At 40.3% G+C, this 16,357-nt stretch overlaps 1 protein-coding gene across 1 annotated transcript in view; it reads left to right on the top strand.

Moving 5' to 3' along the window:
* The first annotated feature begins 803 nt into the window (after nucleotides 1–803).
* Nucleotides 804–16,357, top strand: part of cfap43 (cilia and flagella associated protein 43) — a 41,457-nt gene continuing 25,903 nt past the window's right edge. The window contains exons 1-17 of the mRNA XM_080449572.1: nucleotides 804–943; nucleotides 1,480–1,733; nucleotides 2,291–2,387; nucleotides 2,480–2,647; nucleotides 3,672–3,822; nucleotides 4,108–4,252; nucleotides 4,856–4,938; nucleotides 5,488–5,619; nucleotides 6,030–6,149; nucleotides 6,249–6,326; nucleotides 7,027–7,179; nucleotides 8,847–8,859; nucleotides 9,543–9,692; nucleotides 10,459–10,616; nucleotides 12,886–13,016; nucleotides 14,302–14,470; nucleotides 15,578–15,658. Coding sequence (XP_080305698.1) covers nucleotides 915–943; nucleotides 1,480–1,733; nucleotides 2,291–2,387; nucleotides 2,480–2,647; nucleotides 3,672–3,822; nucleotides 4,108–4,252; nucleotides 4,856–4,938; nucleotides 5,488–5,619; nucleotides 6,030–6,149; nucleotides 6,249–6,326; nucleotides 7,027–7,179; nucleotides 8,847–8,859; nucleotides 9,543–9,692; nucleotides 10,459–10,616; nucleotides 12,886–13,016; nucleotides 14,302–14,470; nucleotides 15,578–15,658 — 2,112 coding nt within the window. The 5' untranslated portion in view covers nucleotides 804–914. The remainder of the gene's footprint in view (nucleotides 944–1,479; nucleotides 1,734–2,290; nucleotides 2,388–2,479; nucleotides 2,648–3,671; nucleotides 3,823–4,107; nucleotides 4,253–4,855; nucleotides 4,939–5,487; nucleotides 5,620–6,029; nucleotides 6,150–6,248; nucleotides 6,327–7,026; nucleotides 7,180–8,846; nucleotides 8,860–9,542; nucleotides 9,693–10,458; nucleotides 10,617–12,885; nucleotides 13,017–14,301; nucleotides 14,471–15,577; nucleotides 15,659–16,357) is intronic.

The following is a 16,357-nucleotide window of genomic DNA, read 5'->3' on the forward strand; positions in this document are numbered from 1 at the left end:
GCGGGGCCTATGGGCGGGTTCGTCATCCACCTAGTTGTGACGTAGAGGCTACGTAGAAGAATGGGGCGGTTCCTTAAAGCATGTTGTGGTTTTCAGAGTGTGTAGAGGAGAGAGTAACGTCTAGTTCCAAACATTGGAACTATCTCATTGAGAGAGACAGAGCACTTCTGCATTCCATTCTTCCGAAGGGAGTCAACGCTAGTGTCATAACTCTCTTATACGGGCCTACGGCTCTGGTGGTTGTCAAGCAGTAACCTCGCATCACCAGTCTTTCCACCTCGGAGGAAAAGTCAAGCAGGGTTGCCATGTCCATGTCCGCTTATTATAAGCCACTTTCGGCTTGTTTTTCTGTAAAGTTGCTTGTAAATATTGGCGGTTGCATTTTTTGGGCTTGTTTCCAAAGTGTAGTTGTTTATTTTGGGCTTATTTCGGGGGTTGTTTAAACCAGTGGTTTTCCAACATTTTCATGTCAAAGACACCTAAATTAATATGTAATTGTCTGCAGAGACCCCCATCTGAAAATATGTTATGCCAGGGATCGAGTCAGGACCACATACAACATTGATTTGTCTTATTAAAATGTTTAAAGATATATATATATTTTTTCAAGATTATTTTAGAAATAGAAGATCTACAAGCTCACAACGCGTTGATGCGTTGTGAGTTTGTAGATCTGCTATTTTCAAATAGCCGATGTGTTTAGGTTTAAAGTGCTTCTTTTGGGGTTGTTTTCATAGACCTGGTTGCTTGTTTCTTTCACAAAACCTGGCAACGCCGGTTGTCAAGGATACACGACTACACAACCATGCTTCACAACCCCGACTGCTGCTCGCTTGTGTGTAGAAAGTGTCATTTTGTTCTTTCGTGCAATGAAATTGTATAATTATTAAGTAAAGTAAAACCTTTTTTTTTAAATGGAAGAAGTTGGGGAGTTAGAAGTCAGGTATGTATGCGTGAAGGCCAACGCTTCTAATTAAGGCATACCTTCTTATACAGCTGCTTGTAATCATCAACAAGTGTCCCTTCAACTTCTTGTTTATGCCCATGACTAGCAATTGTTGAAATATGAGGCCTTCAATGTCAAATGTTCAAGCATGTTCGAATCATCATGTACTACTTTACATTACTATATTTTACTTTACATTATACTTAAGACCATTTTCCAAATTTTTTCTTTTCTTTTTTTTTTACATTTAGGAAACAAAAAAGCAAATGTATTAAAGGGCAAGAACACTTTGGTAGAATTTTCGGTTGTGTAGTTTACCTTGCCATGATGTAACTCCAAAGATGGGTAAGAAATCAAAAATGGTTGCTCCATTGATTAAAAATTGATCTAAAAGAGTGGCTTTGAGAGCTGTTTCACCATACATTGTAAGTCAATGAGGAGCAATTATTTTTTATTTCTTGTCCTCTAACTTTTAGGTGCCCACTCTTACGGTTAGGATACCACTAATATTCCATAACTTCTTTACTTTGCAGGTGGGCACAGGGGTTTACAAAGCAGCATGTTGAGTTTATTGACAAGGACACAGTGTGTTATGTGAGTGGGAATTTCATAGTATTCCTGAACACAGAGACCAAAGTGAGCAGGGTGCTTCAGGGTCCTGGCAGAGGCATTGGAGCTCTGGCAGCTAATGGTCATAGTAGAATACTGGCATTCTCTGAACATAAGTTAAAACCATCTATATATGTGTACGCCTACCCCCAACTTGGACTGAAGAATGAACTAAAAGGTGAGGCATTATAGAAAGTACTCTGATATTTTACTAAGTACAAGTAGCAAGCAATAGCATATAGTAGAAACACTCTATTACAAGTAAAGGTCCCATATTCAAAATTTTACTTGAGTAAAAGTACAAAAGTAATGGCATCAAAATAATACTTAATATACGATCTACAAGCAATGCATGTGGTGTGAGCTTGCAGAGCAGCTATTTTTGAATAGTCAAAGTACGAGTTGGGGCTTAATTGGTAGGCTAATTGATTATGTTTTATAATAATAATACAAATCTACAAGGTTTCTTGTAACTACATTAGTAAACATTTGTAGTGGAGTACTAGTACAATACTTGGCTCCGAGATGTAGAGGATTAAAAGCCTGAGGTATTGAAAATGGAAGTAGACAAGTAAAGTAAAAGTACCTCATAATTGTACTTAAGTACAATACTTGAGTAAATGTATTTAGTTACTTTCCACCACTGAATATCAGCCCATTAGAGCAGTCATATTTTCCTCAGAAAACTGCATGCTAAAGTTGTGTTTTTATGGATTTTGTTGAAATTTTTTCTAGGAACAGCACAGCTGGACTACACCTCTCTGGCTTTAAGTGACAGTGGTCCTTATTTGGCCTGCTACGCCTCTTTTCCAGACCATACTATAACCGTGTGGTACGTCCCAAAAGATAACTTTAAAGTATTTTCTTTACTCGTCTAGGCATATTATTAACATGTAAACTATACAACTACTGTATGTATTGCAGGAATTGGGAAAATGCAGAGCGAATCTGTTCGCAACCCCAATCTGGGCAGGATGTTATTTCATTGGTGTTCAACCCTATGAACTGGCTACAGATCTGTGCTCTGGGTTCTGCATCCGTCACTGTGTGGAACATTGAAAAGAGTGACGGCTTCCATATCATGCAAAAAAGGTAACATGTTGCACTGCATACTGTATGTGAAGGTACACTACAGTATACCTTCACATCTCAATCTACTCTGAATATTTCTCTCTATGCACAGTAAAATCCAGAGTTTTAATTTAACTCAGTGAGTGTACAAATGGACCCTTACGGGTGGGTCCATTTGGTTCCAATTGCATTCGGTCTGAGTGTGGGGTGGCAGTGGCTCAGGAGGTAGAGCTGTCTCTTGGTAATCAGAAGGATCCCGGTTTTATCCCCGGCTCCCCATGGGTTTGTGAAAGTGTCCTTGAGCAAGACACAGAATCCCTAACTGCTCCCGGTGAGCAGGTTGGTGCCCTGTATGGTTTCCTCCGCCGTCGGTGTGTGAATGTGTGTGTGAATGTAATGCACATTGGATATAGTCCATGAGCCAGACAAGATTTCATTATCGAAAGAGTGGGCAAAACCATACATTAAATTGTTCATAGGGTCAATACGAGTGAATAAATATATGATAACCTTTCCACAGGACTAGCTTTTTCATGGTTATCACACATTTTGAAATTTTCCCCATAGGCCTACGTACATGACAGGTGAAAAAATGACAACATTTAAAAAAGAGTTATCAAAATGAAACTTCCTGAGATGATTACTTACATGAAGACAATGATTTATCGTATTACAAGTTTTCTGAAATTGTATATTTAAATATGCAAATTAGGCATTACGAAAATATGCCCGAATTTGTATAACTTTCCAGAATCAACATTGGAACATTGGACAAAGCCAGAGTGAACATTCTTATTTCATTTTGTTAAGATGTTGGAGTCAAAGGTTTTTAACGAGGGAATATTCAATATCTGGCTCAATTTTGGGGCTCTGGCTCATGGACTAAATGCCTAAAAAAAGAAAGAGACGATTCTAAGATGACCCAATGTTATTCTCCATAGTGAAATTACTTTACGAACCAGGGGATGAACGAGTGACATCAGGACTTCTGTACTCTATGCCAGGCTACATAATTGAAGCAATTGAGTTATTTGTGTTTGTACAGTGTGATAGATTTACCAGGTTCTGATGGGTCCCTGGTTGATAAAGAAGTGATCCCTTCGCACACTGTCAGTGACAGACTAACCTACATGGGTCCTCAGATGCCTGTGTCAGCCATCTCAGGGCTGACGGGAGACAACGCAGATGACTTTGTGGTACTGTCCTTATTTTACGTTTACAAAGTAATGAAAAAGATTATTTTAAAGGTGCTAGCAAGGGTGACTTACATTTCGATGTCTACGATATCTTCCTCAGAGTCATTACTCTTTTTCTAATAAAAAAGACTATCAATATAAAATAACCACTAGCTTTTAGAATTGTGTGTTTCAGTATAGTGTTCTTCCGCTAAAATCCAAATCCCAAACTATTTATATGTTTTGTCAGCGCTTATGTATAAAAACACAGGTGTAAATTGACCCATCATCCCAACTGTTTCACAGCCACAGTATTGCACCAGAGCAAGAGTGACTCCTACTGCCCTCTGCTGGACAGCCAGCTCACAGCTGTATGTTGGCTGTAAGGAAGGCTTTCTGTTGCTTGTAGACCCAGCCAGCCCTTGTGCTTCAGTCCTCTTCAACCCCACAGGTACAGGAGGCCACGCACGCACACACGCAAATCACATCATGCCTGCTTCTGTCTGCTATCTGAAAACTCATGCATGCCTGAATTTATCACAATATACAATACAGTAGTACAGTGGTTCCAAATCATTTACATATCAAGGACCCCCACATTTATATGTATTTTTCTGTGGAAACCCAACTGAAAAGATTTTGTGTCAGGGACAACCATAAGATAAGATTTTAAAAATTCTTCAACAATAATCACAAATTTCCAAAAATAGCCAAAGTATCGAATAGGGTTAAAGTGGTTAAAATGACTTTGATGCTATATTAGAAAATTTAGCTGACCTTAGATTAGAAGGTGCTGGTACAGTACCTGCCCACTGCTCCCAATAGTTGGGATGGGTTAAATGCAGATCAATAAAAATATAACTTAAAATACAACAAACTAACAAAGAGTAAAATTACATTTGCCACTTTTGCGCTATTTATCATAAGCATTACCTGGTTGACTGAGTTTATTTTGGGAAAGTATGGAGAAAAAATTGAACTTGAAATAGAACTGAAAATTTCTGTTTTTTCCCCCCAACTAATTTCATTAATCAGTTTTTCTTCGCCAATTCAGCTGTGGATGCCATTCCTGAACTAAGAAACAGCTGCTTTGAAAGCTTAGTCCTTCACAGGGATGGATTGATAGTTGCAGGAAAGGTATGCATTTATAGCTACTCGCTTGAACTCTCTGCTTCCAGAAGGTCATATTTGCAGTATTACTGTGTACCGATATACTGTATGTCACTATTTACAGGCAGTGGTGTAAAGTAACTAAGTACATGAGGTATTTTTGCTTTCTTCAGTATTTACAATTTTCAATACTTTTACTTCTACCCCACTACATCTCAGAGGAAAATGTTGTACTTTTACTCCACTGCAATTATATGAAAACTTTAGTTACTAGTTACTTTGTAGATCTTGGTTATTATTACAAAACACACGAACCACTTCAGCCGTATATATTTCAGCTATTTGAAAATAGCAGATCTACAAGCTTGTAGATAAGCTATTTTCCTATTTACCTTTTGAACTTGTGAAATTTGACATTCTGCACAATGAGTACTTTTACTTTTGGTGCTGATACTTATGTACTTTTACTCAAGTACATTTTGAATACGGGACTTCTACTTGTAACAGAGTATTATCTACATTGAAGTATTGATATTAAGTAAAACGTGTGAGTACTTCTTCCATCACTGTTTACAGGAGAATGTGATCCACCGTCTGCACGTCCAAGGAGTTGAAATGGAGATCAGTCAAACATGGGAGCTGGAGGAGCCTGCTGCAACGCTCAAATACTCTCCTGACTATGAAACATTACTTTTAGCCTCCAATAAGGTGAGCACTTGATCTAGATAAATAAGTAAAGAGGTTGCGCATCAACAAAGGGTTTTCCCAGTGGAGTGCTAGACCCAAAATCCAGTATACATATAACAAGTAGGAATACAAAAATCCCCAAAAGGTAGCACATCCAAAATTTCAAATCAGTGGAGGACAAAATACTCACATTTCCACTTTTTTCATTGGCACACAAACGAACACTTACGCGTTTCAGAAGCACTTTTTAATACTTTTCATTGGTTCAATATTTTTTGAATCAACACACAGACGTAAAGGGTGTTCAATAGCACTGATTTATGGAAAAAAAATGCAAAAGCGGAAAAATTGAGTTAGCTGGTTTCTGCCGGACAGCAACGATATGTATATGTATATGTATATAAGTGTGATTTCACCTCCTTTTATTTCAGGGGAGAATCTACAGGTACAAACCGACCCAGCTGGACAAAGTGGTCAAGGTCCTTGATGTTCTCAATGGCAACTTTGTGGCAGGAGTTTCATTGCACACGGACAATGACACCATTTGTGTGGTATGGCAAGAAGTCTACAAGAATTTCATAGCACTGAATCTCGTGATTGTCTTTGATTTAGCTCATTACACGCTTGTGTTTTCTTTCTGTGGCTTTCAGTCAGTGAGAGATTCGGGAGAACTGCAGCTGTGGTCTACAGATGGCTCCTGCATTGGCTCCCTAGATATTCAAGCTAAGGTGGGATTCACAACATACAGTTTGTAACAAGAAGCTAAAATGACAGGAACATGAATTAGACTGGTGGTTCTCAACCAGTGGTCCGGGCACCACCAGTGGTTCCAGGTGGTCCTAAGCTAAATGATGGAGAGTTGGTAACCAAGTGGACCCTTATTAGATCTTTAACTCTTGAGAGCGTAAAATGAAACCAAATGGACCTGTAAAGTTAAATTATTGTTAAACATCTGCATTACTTAAATAAAGAATTGTTATTTTGATCAACGTTTGCCTATTATTATTTCTCCTATGGTACCAACATCAATACAGCATGTAATTGTGGACAAAATCTTATGCAAAGACAACAAAATGTTGGGTCTTAGAGTCTAAATCTCATCAAATGGTGGTCCGGGGCTCAAATGCCGAATAGATAATGGACCCTGATATGAAAAATGAATTAGACAAAGGAATGTATTAACCACTTGAACCCTAGTATCTCTATTCTGGGGGGAAAATTCGCCCGAAATAGTCAATCTACAAGCTCACAACAGGTTGCGTTGTGAGCTTGAGATCGGCCATTTGTAGACTGGCGAAGAGATTTGGTGTAGAGGTGAAAAAAGCATGGATCACCTACAGAGTCGAGTCCACTCAACTAAGTATAGAGGGTTTAAATGGTTAAAATGAATGGCTGTATAGAAGTGTCTGTCTTTCTGTGTGTGTTTAGGTGACAAGTGTGGCTTGCTGTCCTGTTGCACAGTACACAGCCGTGGGGACAGCATCAGGACATGTCCTCTTTATTGACCTGATCAAGAAGGAGCATCCTCGCCTGGTTCACAAGGTTCACCTCTACGACAGGCCTGTGAACCAACTGCTGCAAGTGGACATTTTACATTTATATCTGTATTTTGAATATGATTTGTGTTACATTCATTATCAACCCATTTAGACCTGAGGCCGATTTGAAAAACGCCTTCTAAACTCTAAACTAAGTTTTCAGAAAAAATTATAACCCTGTTGCTATGTACATAGCAACATCTAAAATGACACAGATGCTTTCCCGGTTTTAAAGGTATAACAACGTATAGGCTTTCCCGGTCTTATTTGGTCAATGACGGACGATTTATATTCCGTCACACGATGAAGTAGACGCGATGTGTTGCGTTGTGAACTTGTAGATTGGCTATTTTTGGCACGCAACAGCGTCGAGTTGTGTGTGTGGTCAGGTAATTCAATTCATCATCAAGAACATAGCCTACTGTAATTCAAATTCCTTTCAGACAGCTCTGAAATCAAATTCATACTCATGGAATGAGAGAAGCCAAGGCACTCACTCTAGTTCAAGTGGAAAAAACATAAAATGGCTTTATTTCATTGGCAAGCTCTATATATAATATAAAAATATAGTGAGTTACAGCCAACTGAATGTTGAAAAATACCAGTGCACAGAGGGCAGCCAGGCAGCCTGCACAGAGTAAATCTAACTACTATCCTGACATGTCAGCAGCCGGTCACTATTTTTGGGTTCACAGTCATTATCCCACTTTCTTGGAGGCCATGGTCCCATGTGCCACCATGTCTACAGTTTATTCCAGATGCTGGCTCAAATGACTGTATATTCTAGTCTTTCAAGTAAATGTTTTAATCATGTTCTATTTACAGCACTTGCCAATGGAATAAAGGCATTTTATCTTTTTTCGTTTGAAGTCAAGTCCCTTGGTTTCCATCATTAGTAGTAGTATTAGTAGTAGTAGTAGGTCGGAGAGGCTTATTGTGTGTGTGTGTGTGTGTGTGTGTGTGTGTGTGTGTGTGTGTGTGTGTGTGTGTGTGTGTGTGTGTGTGTGTGTGTGTGTGTGTGTGTGTGTGTGTGTGTGTGTGTGTGTGTGTGTGTGTGTGTGTGTGTGTGTGTGTGTGTGTGTGTGTGTGTGCGTGCGTGCGTGTGTTTCTGTGTTTCTGCATTGCAGTTTCGATCAAGGAGGGAACTACCTTCTCACAGGTGCCTCGGATGCACGTGTCTATCTACTGGATCCAAAGCCATCAAAGACATTTTCTGTCATAGGATACACAGGTAGATATTTTGTATTAACGGTTTACATTTTTTTCTTAATTGCTTTGCTTTATGCTTATCCCAGTTGCTATGTACAGTATATACTGTAGCAACATAATTCTTTTGTAATTTCTGAATAAATAATAATAGTTTTTCAGAAAACTTTAGATTTAGATTTAGAAGGCGTTTTTTAAATTGGCCTCAGGTCTAAATGGTTAAACTACTAATGGAAAGGGATCCCCTTTCGATACAGCACAAGCACAAGTCTTTTTTGGTGCACAGAATTGTGACCAAGCCTGAAAACATTTCAAGACAGTTTCAAATGATTGTACCACAGTAACTCCTACTAGAACACTTCAGACTCCACCTCACCACCCCCTCTTCACTCTCACTTCACTCTCCCTGGCCTGCCCTGTACCCCCTCTTGCGACTGACTAAGATATGGCTATTTGGCAGATATAGTGTATCTTGGTCACTTGTTCTTATGTTTTGTTTCTTAGATTGACCCCAAATGTTAAGAATGCGATTTAGATAGCATGTTACAGTATTTAGACAGATGCTAGGTTCATTGTTTACCTGGTATCCTATAGTTTGAAATGTACAGAATGTTATTTAGATAGCATGTTTAGACAGATCCTAGGTTCTTCCCAGGTATACTAGTCTCTTTGAAGCTTCTAGAACACAGTTATCTCTGCACTCTATTTATGTGATTATTTACCTTGTTTATTGACTAGAGTTCAATAAACACTTGTACGTTGCTCTGAATTAGAGCGTCTGCAGTAAATTGTCAATCGTAGCACAATCTTTACCATAATTGTGTATTAAAAATCACACCCAGTGTGAAGTGGGCGGTGTGGTCATCACAGTGGTCATCACAGTGATGGAAGCTCACTTTAAAAAAAAGTGTTTTTTTAAGTGCATAGTCCTATTTATAGGTTATTCATTTCATCATGTGTCTCGCTAGCCAATCACAGTGCTGAATAGAGTCAGCCAATAGAGTCAGCCAATCACAGTACAGCTAGGGGTGTACTAATGCTAGGGGTGTACTAATTATGAGCCAATTACAGTACAGCGAAGGGTGTACTAATGAGGTGTCCCAACCCCACTTATAGGGTGTATACTACACCGCCCCAAAAAAATTGGACAGCACAAGACTGCACTCTCTCACTCTCGCTGCGTTCTCTATTTCTTCACAGTTGTTTCCGGGTCGATTTTGCAACTTTCCACCCAGTACGTTAGGGACAGCAGCCAGGTTAAAGTGCTGGCACTGTGCATCGGACTGAAGGACAAAGTGCATGAGGGCAGCCTGGTCACAGTGCTCACCCTGCCTGTAAAGGACCTTACTGGTACGCTGCTTGTATTGTTTTTGGTACACTGCTGGTATTGTTTCCCGTGAGGGACAGTACAGTACCCGTTAAAGTACATTGATACAAAATAATGAAACATTTAGGCAAATATTGTACTTTTTACCTCACTACATTTATTTGAAAACTTTGCTAGGTTCATGGTTTACCTGGTTTCCTATAGTTTCAAATTAGATAGCATGTTGTTTAGACATATGCTAGGTTCATTGTTTACTTGGTAGACCTATCCTAGTTTTATTTTATTTTTTGCACTACAATGTTCTCTCTGCACTCCTTATGTAGATATTTACTTTATTGACTAGAGTTCATGCTTACTCTGCTTATTCTGATTTCACACTTGTAAGTTGCTCTGGTTCATTTGAGCCTCTGCTAAATGCCTAAATTGTAGCATCTATGATTTTCAGGACCAGGGTGTGTAGACCGGTTTGGCTGTCTATCTAATGACATCCTACAGGGGTCCACATACAAAGTAACTCCTGCACTACAGTCCTGTGTCCTGGGAATGAATGAGTTCTTTGCATACTGTCACCAGAGGAAAACTGTTCAGAAATTCATACTGCCTCAGGTGAGGGTCTATCTATCCATCTGCTATCTTGTGATCTTTAATGCAAGGGGTTCTCAAAGTGGGGTCCGAGGACCCACCCAGGGGTCCCCAGCAAAATGAGGAACAGTTTAAACACTTAAGCACTATAAAAAAATATATATATATTGACCTCATATCATGCTGACCTCTCTGCCCAGGATAAAGGTCCTCTCTCCAGTCATAGGGAGGTGCAGCTGAGACCAGTGCAGGAAGTGAAGGGCCATCCTCTGGGTCCCGTCTCTCTTGTCCTGTCACCCCACCTCTCATGGCTCGCCTCTGGGGGCCGAGACGGTCTGCTGCGCGTCTGGGAGAGCACCTCTTTGGTAAGAGCTTACATGAATGTCAGCTAAAATAAAGGTGTGATTATCTACAGTACCTGTCTGACATGGTCTGTCTGTCTGTCTGTCTGTCTGTCTGTCTGTCTGTCTGTCTGTCTGTCTGTCTGTCTGTCTGTCTGTCAAATCCAATAATAGTTCAATTCGAGATTCAAAGATTTTGTCACATGCTGCAGTGGTGGCTTTGCTACAAGTACAGTAATGTCCACATAATAGAAGCCATGTATAAATACAATTAAGATAATCAGTAATGGCAATAAGGCAATAGTTGTCTGAGGCAATGCTGTGCTGTACTAAACATTATTTGATCATTATTAATAGATAATAACACAATTCAACTATTACAAAATGAAATGTTGTAATGAGTCACCAAGTTAACAGGCTAAGCAGCTATAACAAAATATATTGTAGTAGATGTACATGGATTAAAGTTCTCAGTTGTCACGTCTGATTTCATTTGGATTCCATAGAAGTCAGCATGTCTTCAATGGAAGCATGTTGGAAGCAATGGAAGCTCTCAATGCGTCTCTCAAAGTCTCAATGCGTCTCAACGTCTCTCAATGCGTCTGCGACGCGAGAGCTTGTAGATAGGCTATTTTCGGTTATTATTTTAAGATTAGAGCATTTAAAGTGGTCAAACTAGCAATATGTTCAGAAGCGTCTTCCATAAAACCCTAATGGTCTCGAATATTTCATAAAAGCAAAGGTTAAAGCCTCAATCTGTGATTTCTTCACCTGGTTGACAGTATGTCTGGACCTCTCGGCGGCTTTCGATACAGTCGACCACAATATTCTCCTCAACCGTCTTCACTCCACCATAGGACTCTCCGACTCCGCACTACACTGGTTCACCTCCTACCTCACAGACAGAACCGAGCGTGTCTCCCTGGGAGGTGCAAGTTCCCGGACACAGCCTGTCACCTGTGGCGTCCCCCAAGGTTCTGTTCTCGGCCCCACCCTCTTCACACTCTACATACTCCCCCTTGGTCGTGTCATCAGCCGGCATGGGATCTCCTACCACTGCTACGCTGATGACACCCAACTGTACATCAGGACCAACCCAATCCACTCTGCCTCCTTGCCGTCACCACCTTCAACACCATCATCCACACTGACCACCTGCCTTGAGGAGATAAAGGCGTGGATGATTCAAAATTTTCTACAGCTAAACAGCACAAAAACAGAGGCCATTCTAATCGGCACCCCACACCAGGTCAAATCATCCCCAATAACTAGCATCACTTTCTCCAGCCAGATCCTTTCCCTCTCACCCGTAGTCACCAACCTCGGTGTTAAAATGGACCCCCACCTGACTTTCGATTCCCATATCAAACACCTCTGTAAAACCTCATTTTTCCACCTCCGAAATATAGCCAGACTCCGCCCCACACTCACTCTGCCAGATGCCGAAAAACTCATCCACGCCTTTGTCTCCTCAAGGCTTGACTACTGCAACGCACTTCTCATCGGGATCCCTAGCAAGAGCATCCAGAAGCTCCAGTACATCCAGAACAGTGCTGCTAGGATCCTGATGAGAGTGCGGAAATACGAACACATCACACCCATCCTCCATTCACTACACTGGCTCCCCATCTCCGTCAGAATTGAATACAAGGTCTCCCTCCTCACTCATCAGTGCATCTACAGCAATGCCCCCTCCTACCTAAAGGAACTCATCAAACCCCCGAACTCCACCCGCTCCACCCGCTCACTCCGCTCCAGAAACTCAAACGTACTGGAGCCCCGCACAACAAATCTCCGCACCATGGGGGATCGGGCCTTCTGCTCAGCTGCTCCTCGACTATGGAATGCCCTCCCGGACCATCTGAGAGCACCACAGTCGATTGACATTTTTAAAAAGGGCCTAAAAACCTTCCTTTTTAACAAGGCATTTGCATAGACAGAGATTATTTATTTTTATTTTAAACTTCTACTGTGCCTGCTGACTTGATCTGAATTTTATTCATTTCACTGTTTTACTTTTTTATTGTTGTTTTCTCTTTCTTTTTATGTTTTTTAATCCTGTAGCACTTTGAGATTTGCTTCAAATATAAAGTGCGTTACAAATAAAATTTATTATTATTATTATTATTATTATGTAGAATAGCAGGAACAATATTACTAAAACATCATAATTTTACACATTGTGTTAATTATTTAGGAAACAGCGCTCGCACATTATTCTTCAGTCGTGAGATATTTTATTTAGCTTTAACCCATGAGATGCACACAATGTTTCATCTGTTGCTGTGTGCAGGAGCGATACGTTGAGGTTCAGTGTCATTCACGCCGTCTGGGCGGCATTCGGAGAGTTTCCTTTTCCGCTGACAGCCAGACACTGCTCACAGCAGGCTGTGGTGATGGCTCCCTGGTCTGCACCAAGCTCAGGTAAAAACATATCCCTTAACCCATTAAGGCCTGAGGTTCCGGTTCTACAAAATGTCTTCTGAATCCTAACAGAATGTTGCTATATCAGTGGTTCTCAAACTTTTTCATGTCAAGGACCTCCAAAATGATATGTAATAGCGGATCTACAAGCTTGTATATCTGCTATTGTTGAAGTGGATAAACTGATTTTGGGTCCACCTTGAGAACCACTGCTTTAAAGGTGCTGTAAGTGACATTTCTTTGTTGAATAGTTAAATAGCTCTGAATTCTGATAGTAATAATAGCAAACAGTGATGACAAAATGAGGCATGAGACCTTGTCTGTTTCACATTGTATACGTTGCACAAAATCATAACTTGCATTTTTGGGTCATCATTATGTTGTCAAAAATAGTCAACGACAGTTTACATTTTTGTTTAAGTTAAAAAAAATATATAGATATCTGATCTACAAGCTCACACAGCCTGTAGATGGGCTATTTTCTCTTCGTCATACAAGAAGTATCTGGATAGGATATAGGGCTTAAGTGGTTAACATGTGTGAAGAAACACGTGCATGTGTGCGTGCGTCTGTGCTTGCATGTGCTTTTGCCAGATGTAAGAAGCAGGGGCTCCAAGGGGAAAATAAAGTTGGGAACCACTGTCTTAACAGCCCTAGTAAATAAGCAGTAGGGCTGTCACGTTTATGAAATTTTACGTGACGATTAATTGTCGCACAAAACATTGCGTTTAGCGATTTAATTGCGTTTTTGTTTCGTTGAACACTGGGAACATAATGATAAAACATATTATTATTCTGTTCTCGCTTTTAGGCTTTAAAGTTGCACATGGCAAATGTGACAAAATAACCTAAATGTACAAATAAATGACCGACATATTTATCAACTTTATAAAAAAATAAAAATAAAGAACTCATTGACTGCCACTAGTTGGCCCACACTGCCAATGATGAGTTGACGAGTGTGTGGTGTTTTACATTTTTCAATGGTTAGTAAAAACGCTCGGAATCGCTGGCAAGGGCAGCTATAGATGATGTTTTAACTCTGGCAGTCAATGAGTTAATGCCATTGTTATGGTGCAGAGCACTGAACACTAGAGGGCACTGTTGCTCACACTGCATGTGTCTCTAAAGGAGAACATCTTATTTTACTCACTGGTGAGACAGGGAGACCCTCCCCTGTTAGGCTGTTACTGAACTATAGCAATGATTGCTATTTGAATATTGAGCTATTTGACAGTCCAATGTTCTATAATCATATATAATATGTTTTTGCTGTTTGATGCAGAGTAAAAGCTTCAGGTGTTTGCAAAGGGGACAAAGCTACGCCGTCTAGCCAGTCTGTGTTCCATCTACTGGAGAGTGATGTGAAGGTAGAGAACAGTGTTCTCAGTCAGTTGTCCACCTGCAGACTGGAGCCCCTGTTCACCTCTGCACACACACAACAACATGAGCAGGTATATAATGTTACCCTTGAAATACTCTACATCACTGTTTCCCAAACAGTGGGTCGGGACCCATTTGTGGGTCGTGCACACATTTTTATGGGTCACGAGTAAAGACATATCTCTTTATTTTTTGCTTCAAAATATTTTTCAAAAAAGCAAATATGTTCATAAATTAGACATACATTCAATGATTTTTCTAAAGAATTTCATAAATGAAATTAAAGAATTTCATAAATTTGAAAACAAATGTGTAAGAAGTAGTGAAAATAACCAATCTACAAGCCAATCTACAAGCTCTACAAGCTTGTAGATTCACTGGGAACCAGTGTTCTACATTCCTCTGTTTATCATCAAACATTTAGATTGATATTACAGTAGCGTACGTAGATCACTCGTTCTCAAACAAATTGATATACCCCCCCCCCCCCCATATTAATGTATTTTGGCCGCAGACCCCCATTTGAAAAGAGTTTGTACCAGGGACCCACATTACATTACATTACATTACAGTCATTTAGCAGACGCTTTTATCCAAAGCGACTTACAATAAGTGCATTCAACAACATAGGTAGGGAACGAAACTACTAATCACCAGAAGTCTTAAGTGCATTTTCTGCAAAAACAAGCAACCAGGAGTATACCTAGCGCTAAGGTAAAATAAGATAAGATTTATTTACCACTTGAACCCCAGCATGTCTATTGGGGGCAACAATAATAGCAATAGCTAAAATAACAATAGCAAAAAAAATAGCAGATCTAAAAGCTCACGGCTTGTAGATTGGCTTTTTTTGGCCAAGAGATTTTGTGTAGACAGGGGGGTAAAACGCTCCAAGTACAGTTGCAAATCAGGTCCGTTTCACTAAGACTATTAGGTTTAAGTGGTTAACATTTTGCCAAGATTTGTGTGTGTGTGTGTGTGTGTGTGTGTGTGTGTGCGTGTGCGTGTGCGTGTGCGTGTGCGTGCGTGCGTGCGTGCGTGCGTGCGTGCGTGCGTGCATGCGTGCGTGCGTGCGTGCGTGCGTGCGTGCGTGCGTGCGTGCGTGCGTGCGTGCGTGCGTGCGTGCGTGCGTGCGTGCGTGCGTGCGTGCGTGCGTGTGAATGCGTTTCTCTCCACAGGCCCACCATAGACCAGAGTGTGTGGACGTGACAGACCAGGAGACTTCAGATCCCACCTGGCTGGAGCGTCAGCAGCAGGCGGTCAGTGATGAATGAATGAATACAGTAGCGTTGGTTGGTGGCAGACTACTGTATGTGTGTGACTCATATTTGCAGTGTAGTCTAGCGCTACTAGAGGAAACATTAACATGACCTTTTAACGTGTTCACTCAGTGCCTGGTTCTGATAGCAGCTGTGTTGATGTTGGCACATACAGTATTCTTGCACTTTGCAGCACCTTGATTTCTCATTACTCAACATCGTGTGGGAAAATCGACCGCAGAGCGTGTCTCTGAACACTAATTTATTGCTACTTTTAAAACCGATTCAAAATATCAATTATCGCCTTCAATATAATGACAAACATGCCCAAATCAGGGATGCCAGGTTGAAAGTGCTTCAGGGTGTCTGTGGGGTTTTATAAATATTGATTGAAAAGCAGTGGTGGAAAGTAACTAAGTACATGTACTCAAGTACTGTACTGAAGTACAAATTTGATTTTTTTTACTTTAAAATTTCAGTACTTTTAGTTTTACTCCACTATATCTCAGAGGCAAATATTCTACTTTCACTCCACTATAATTATTTGAAAACTTTAGTTACTTTTTCTTTGTAGATTTAGATTATTATTACAAAACATACAGTAACCACTTCAGCCCTATATACTGTACATTTCGGCCATTTGAAAATAGCCGATCTACAAGCTCACAGTGTTCCAGTTCAAATTTGTTCAGCTTATTT

Source organism: Gymnoscopelus braueri (genome assembly GCF_963280865.1).
Source record: "Gymnoscopelus braueri genome assembly, chromosome: 14".
NCBI classification, from domain to species: Eukaryota; Metazoa; Chordata; class Actinopteri; order Myctophiformes; family Myctophidae; genus Gymnoscopelus; species Gymnoscopelus braueri.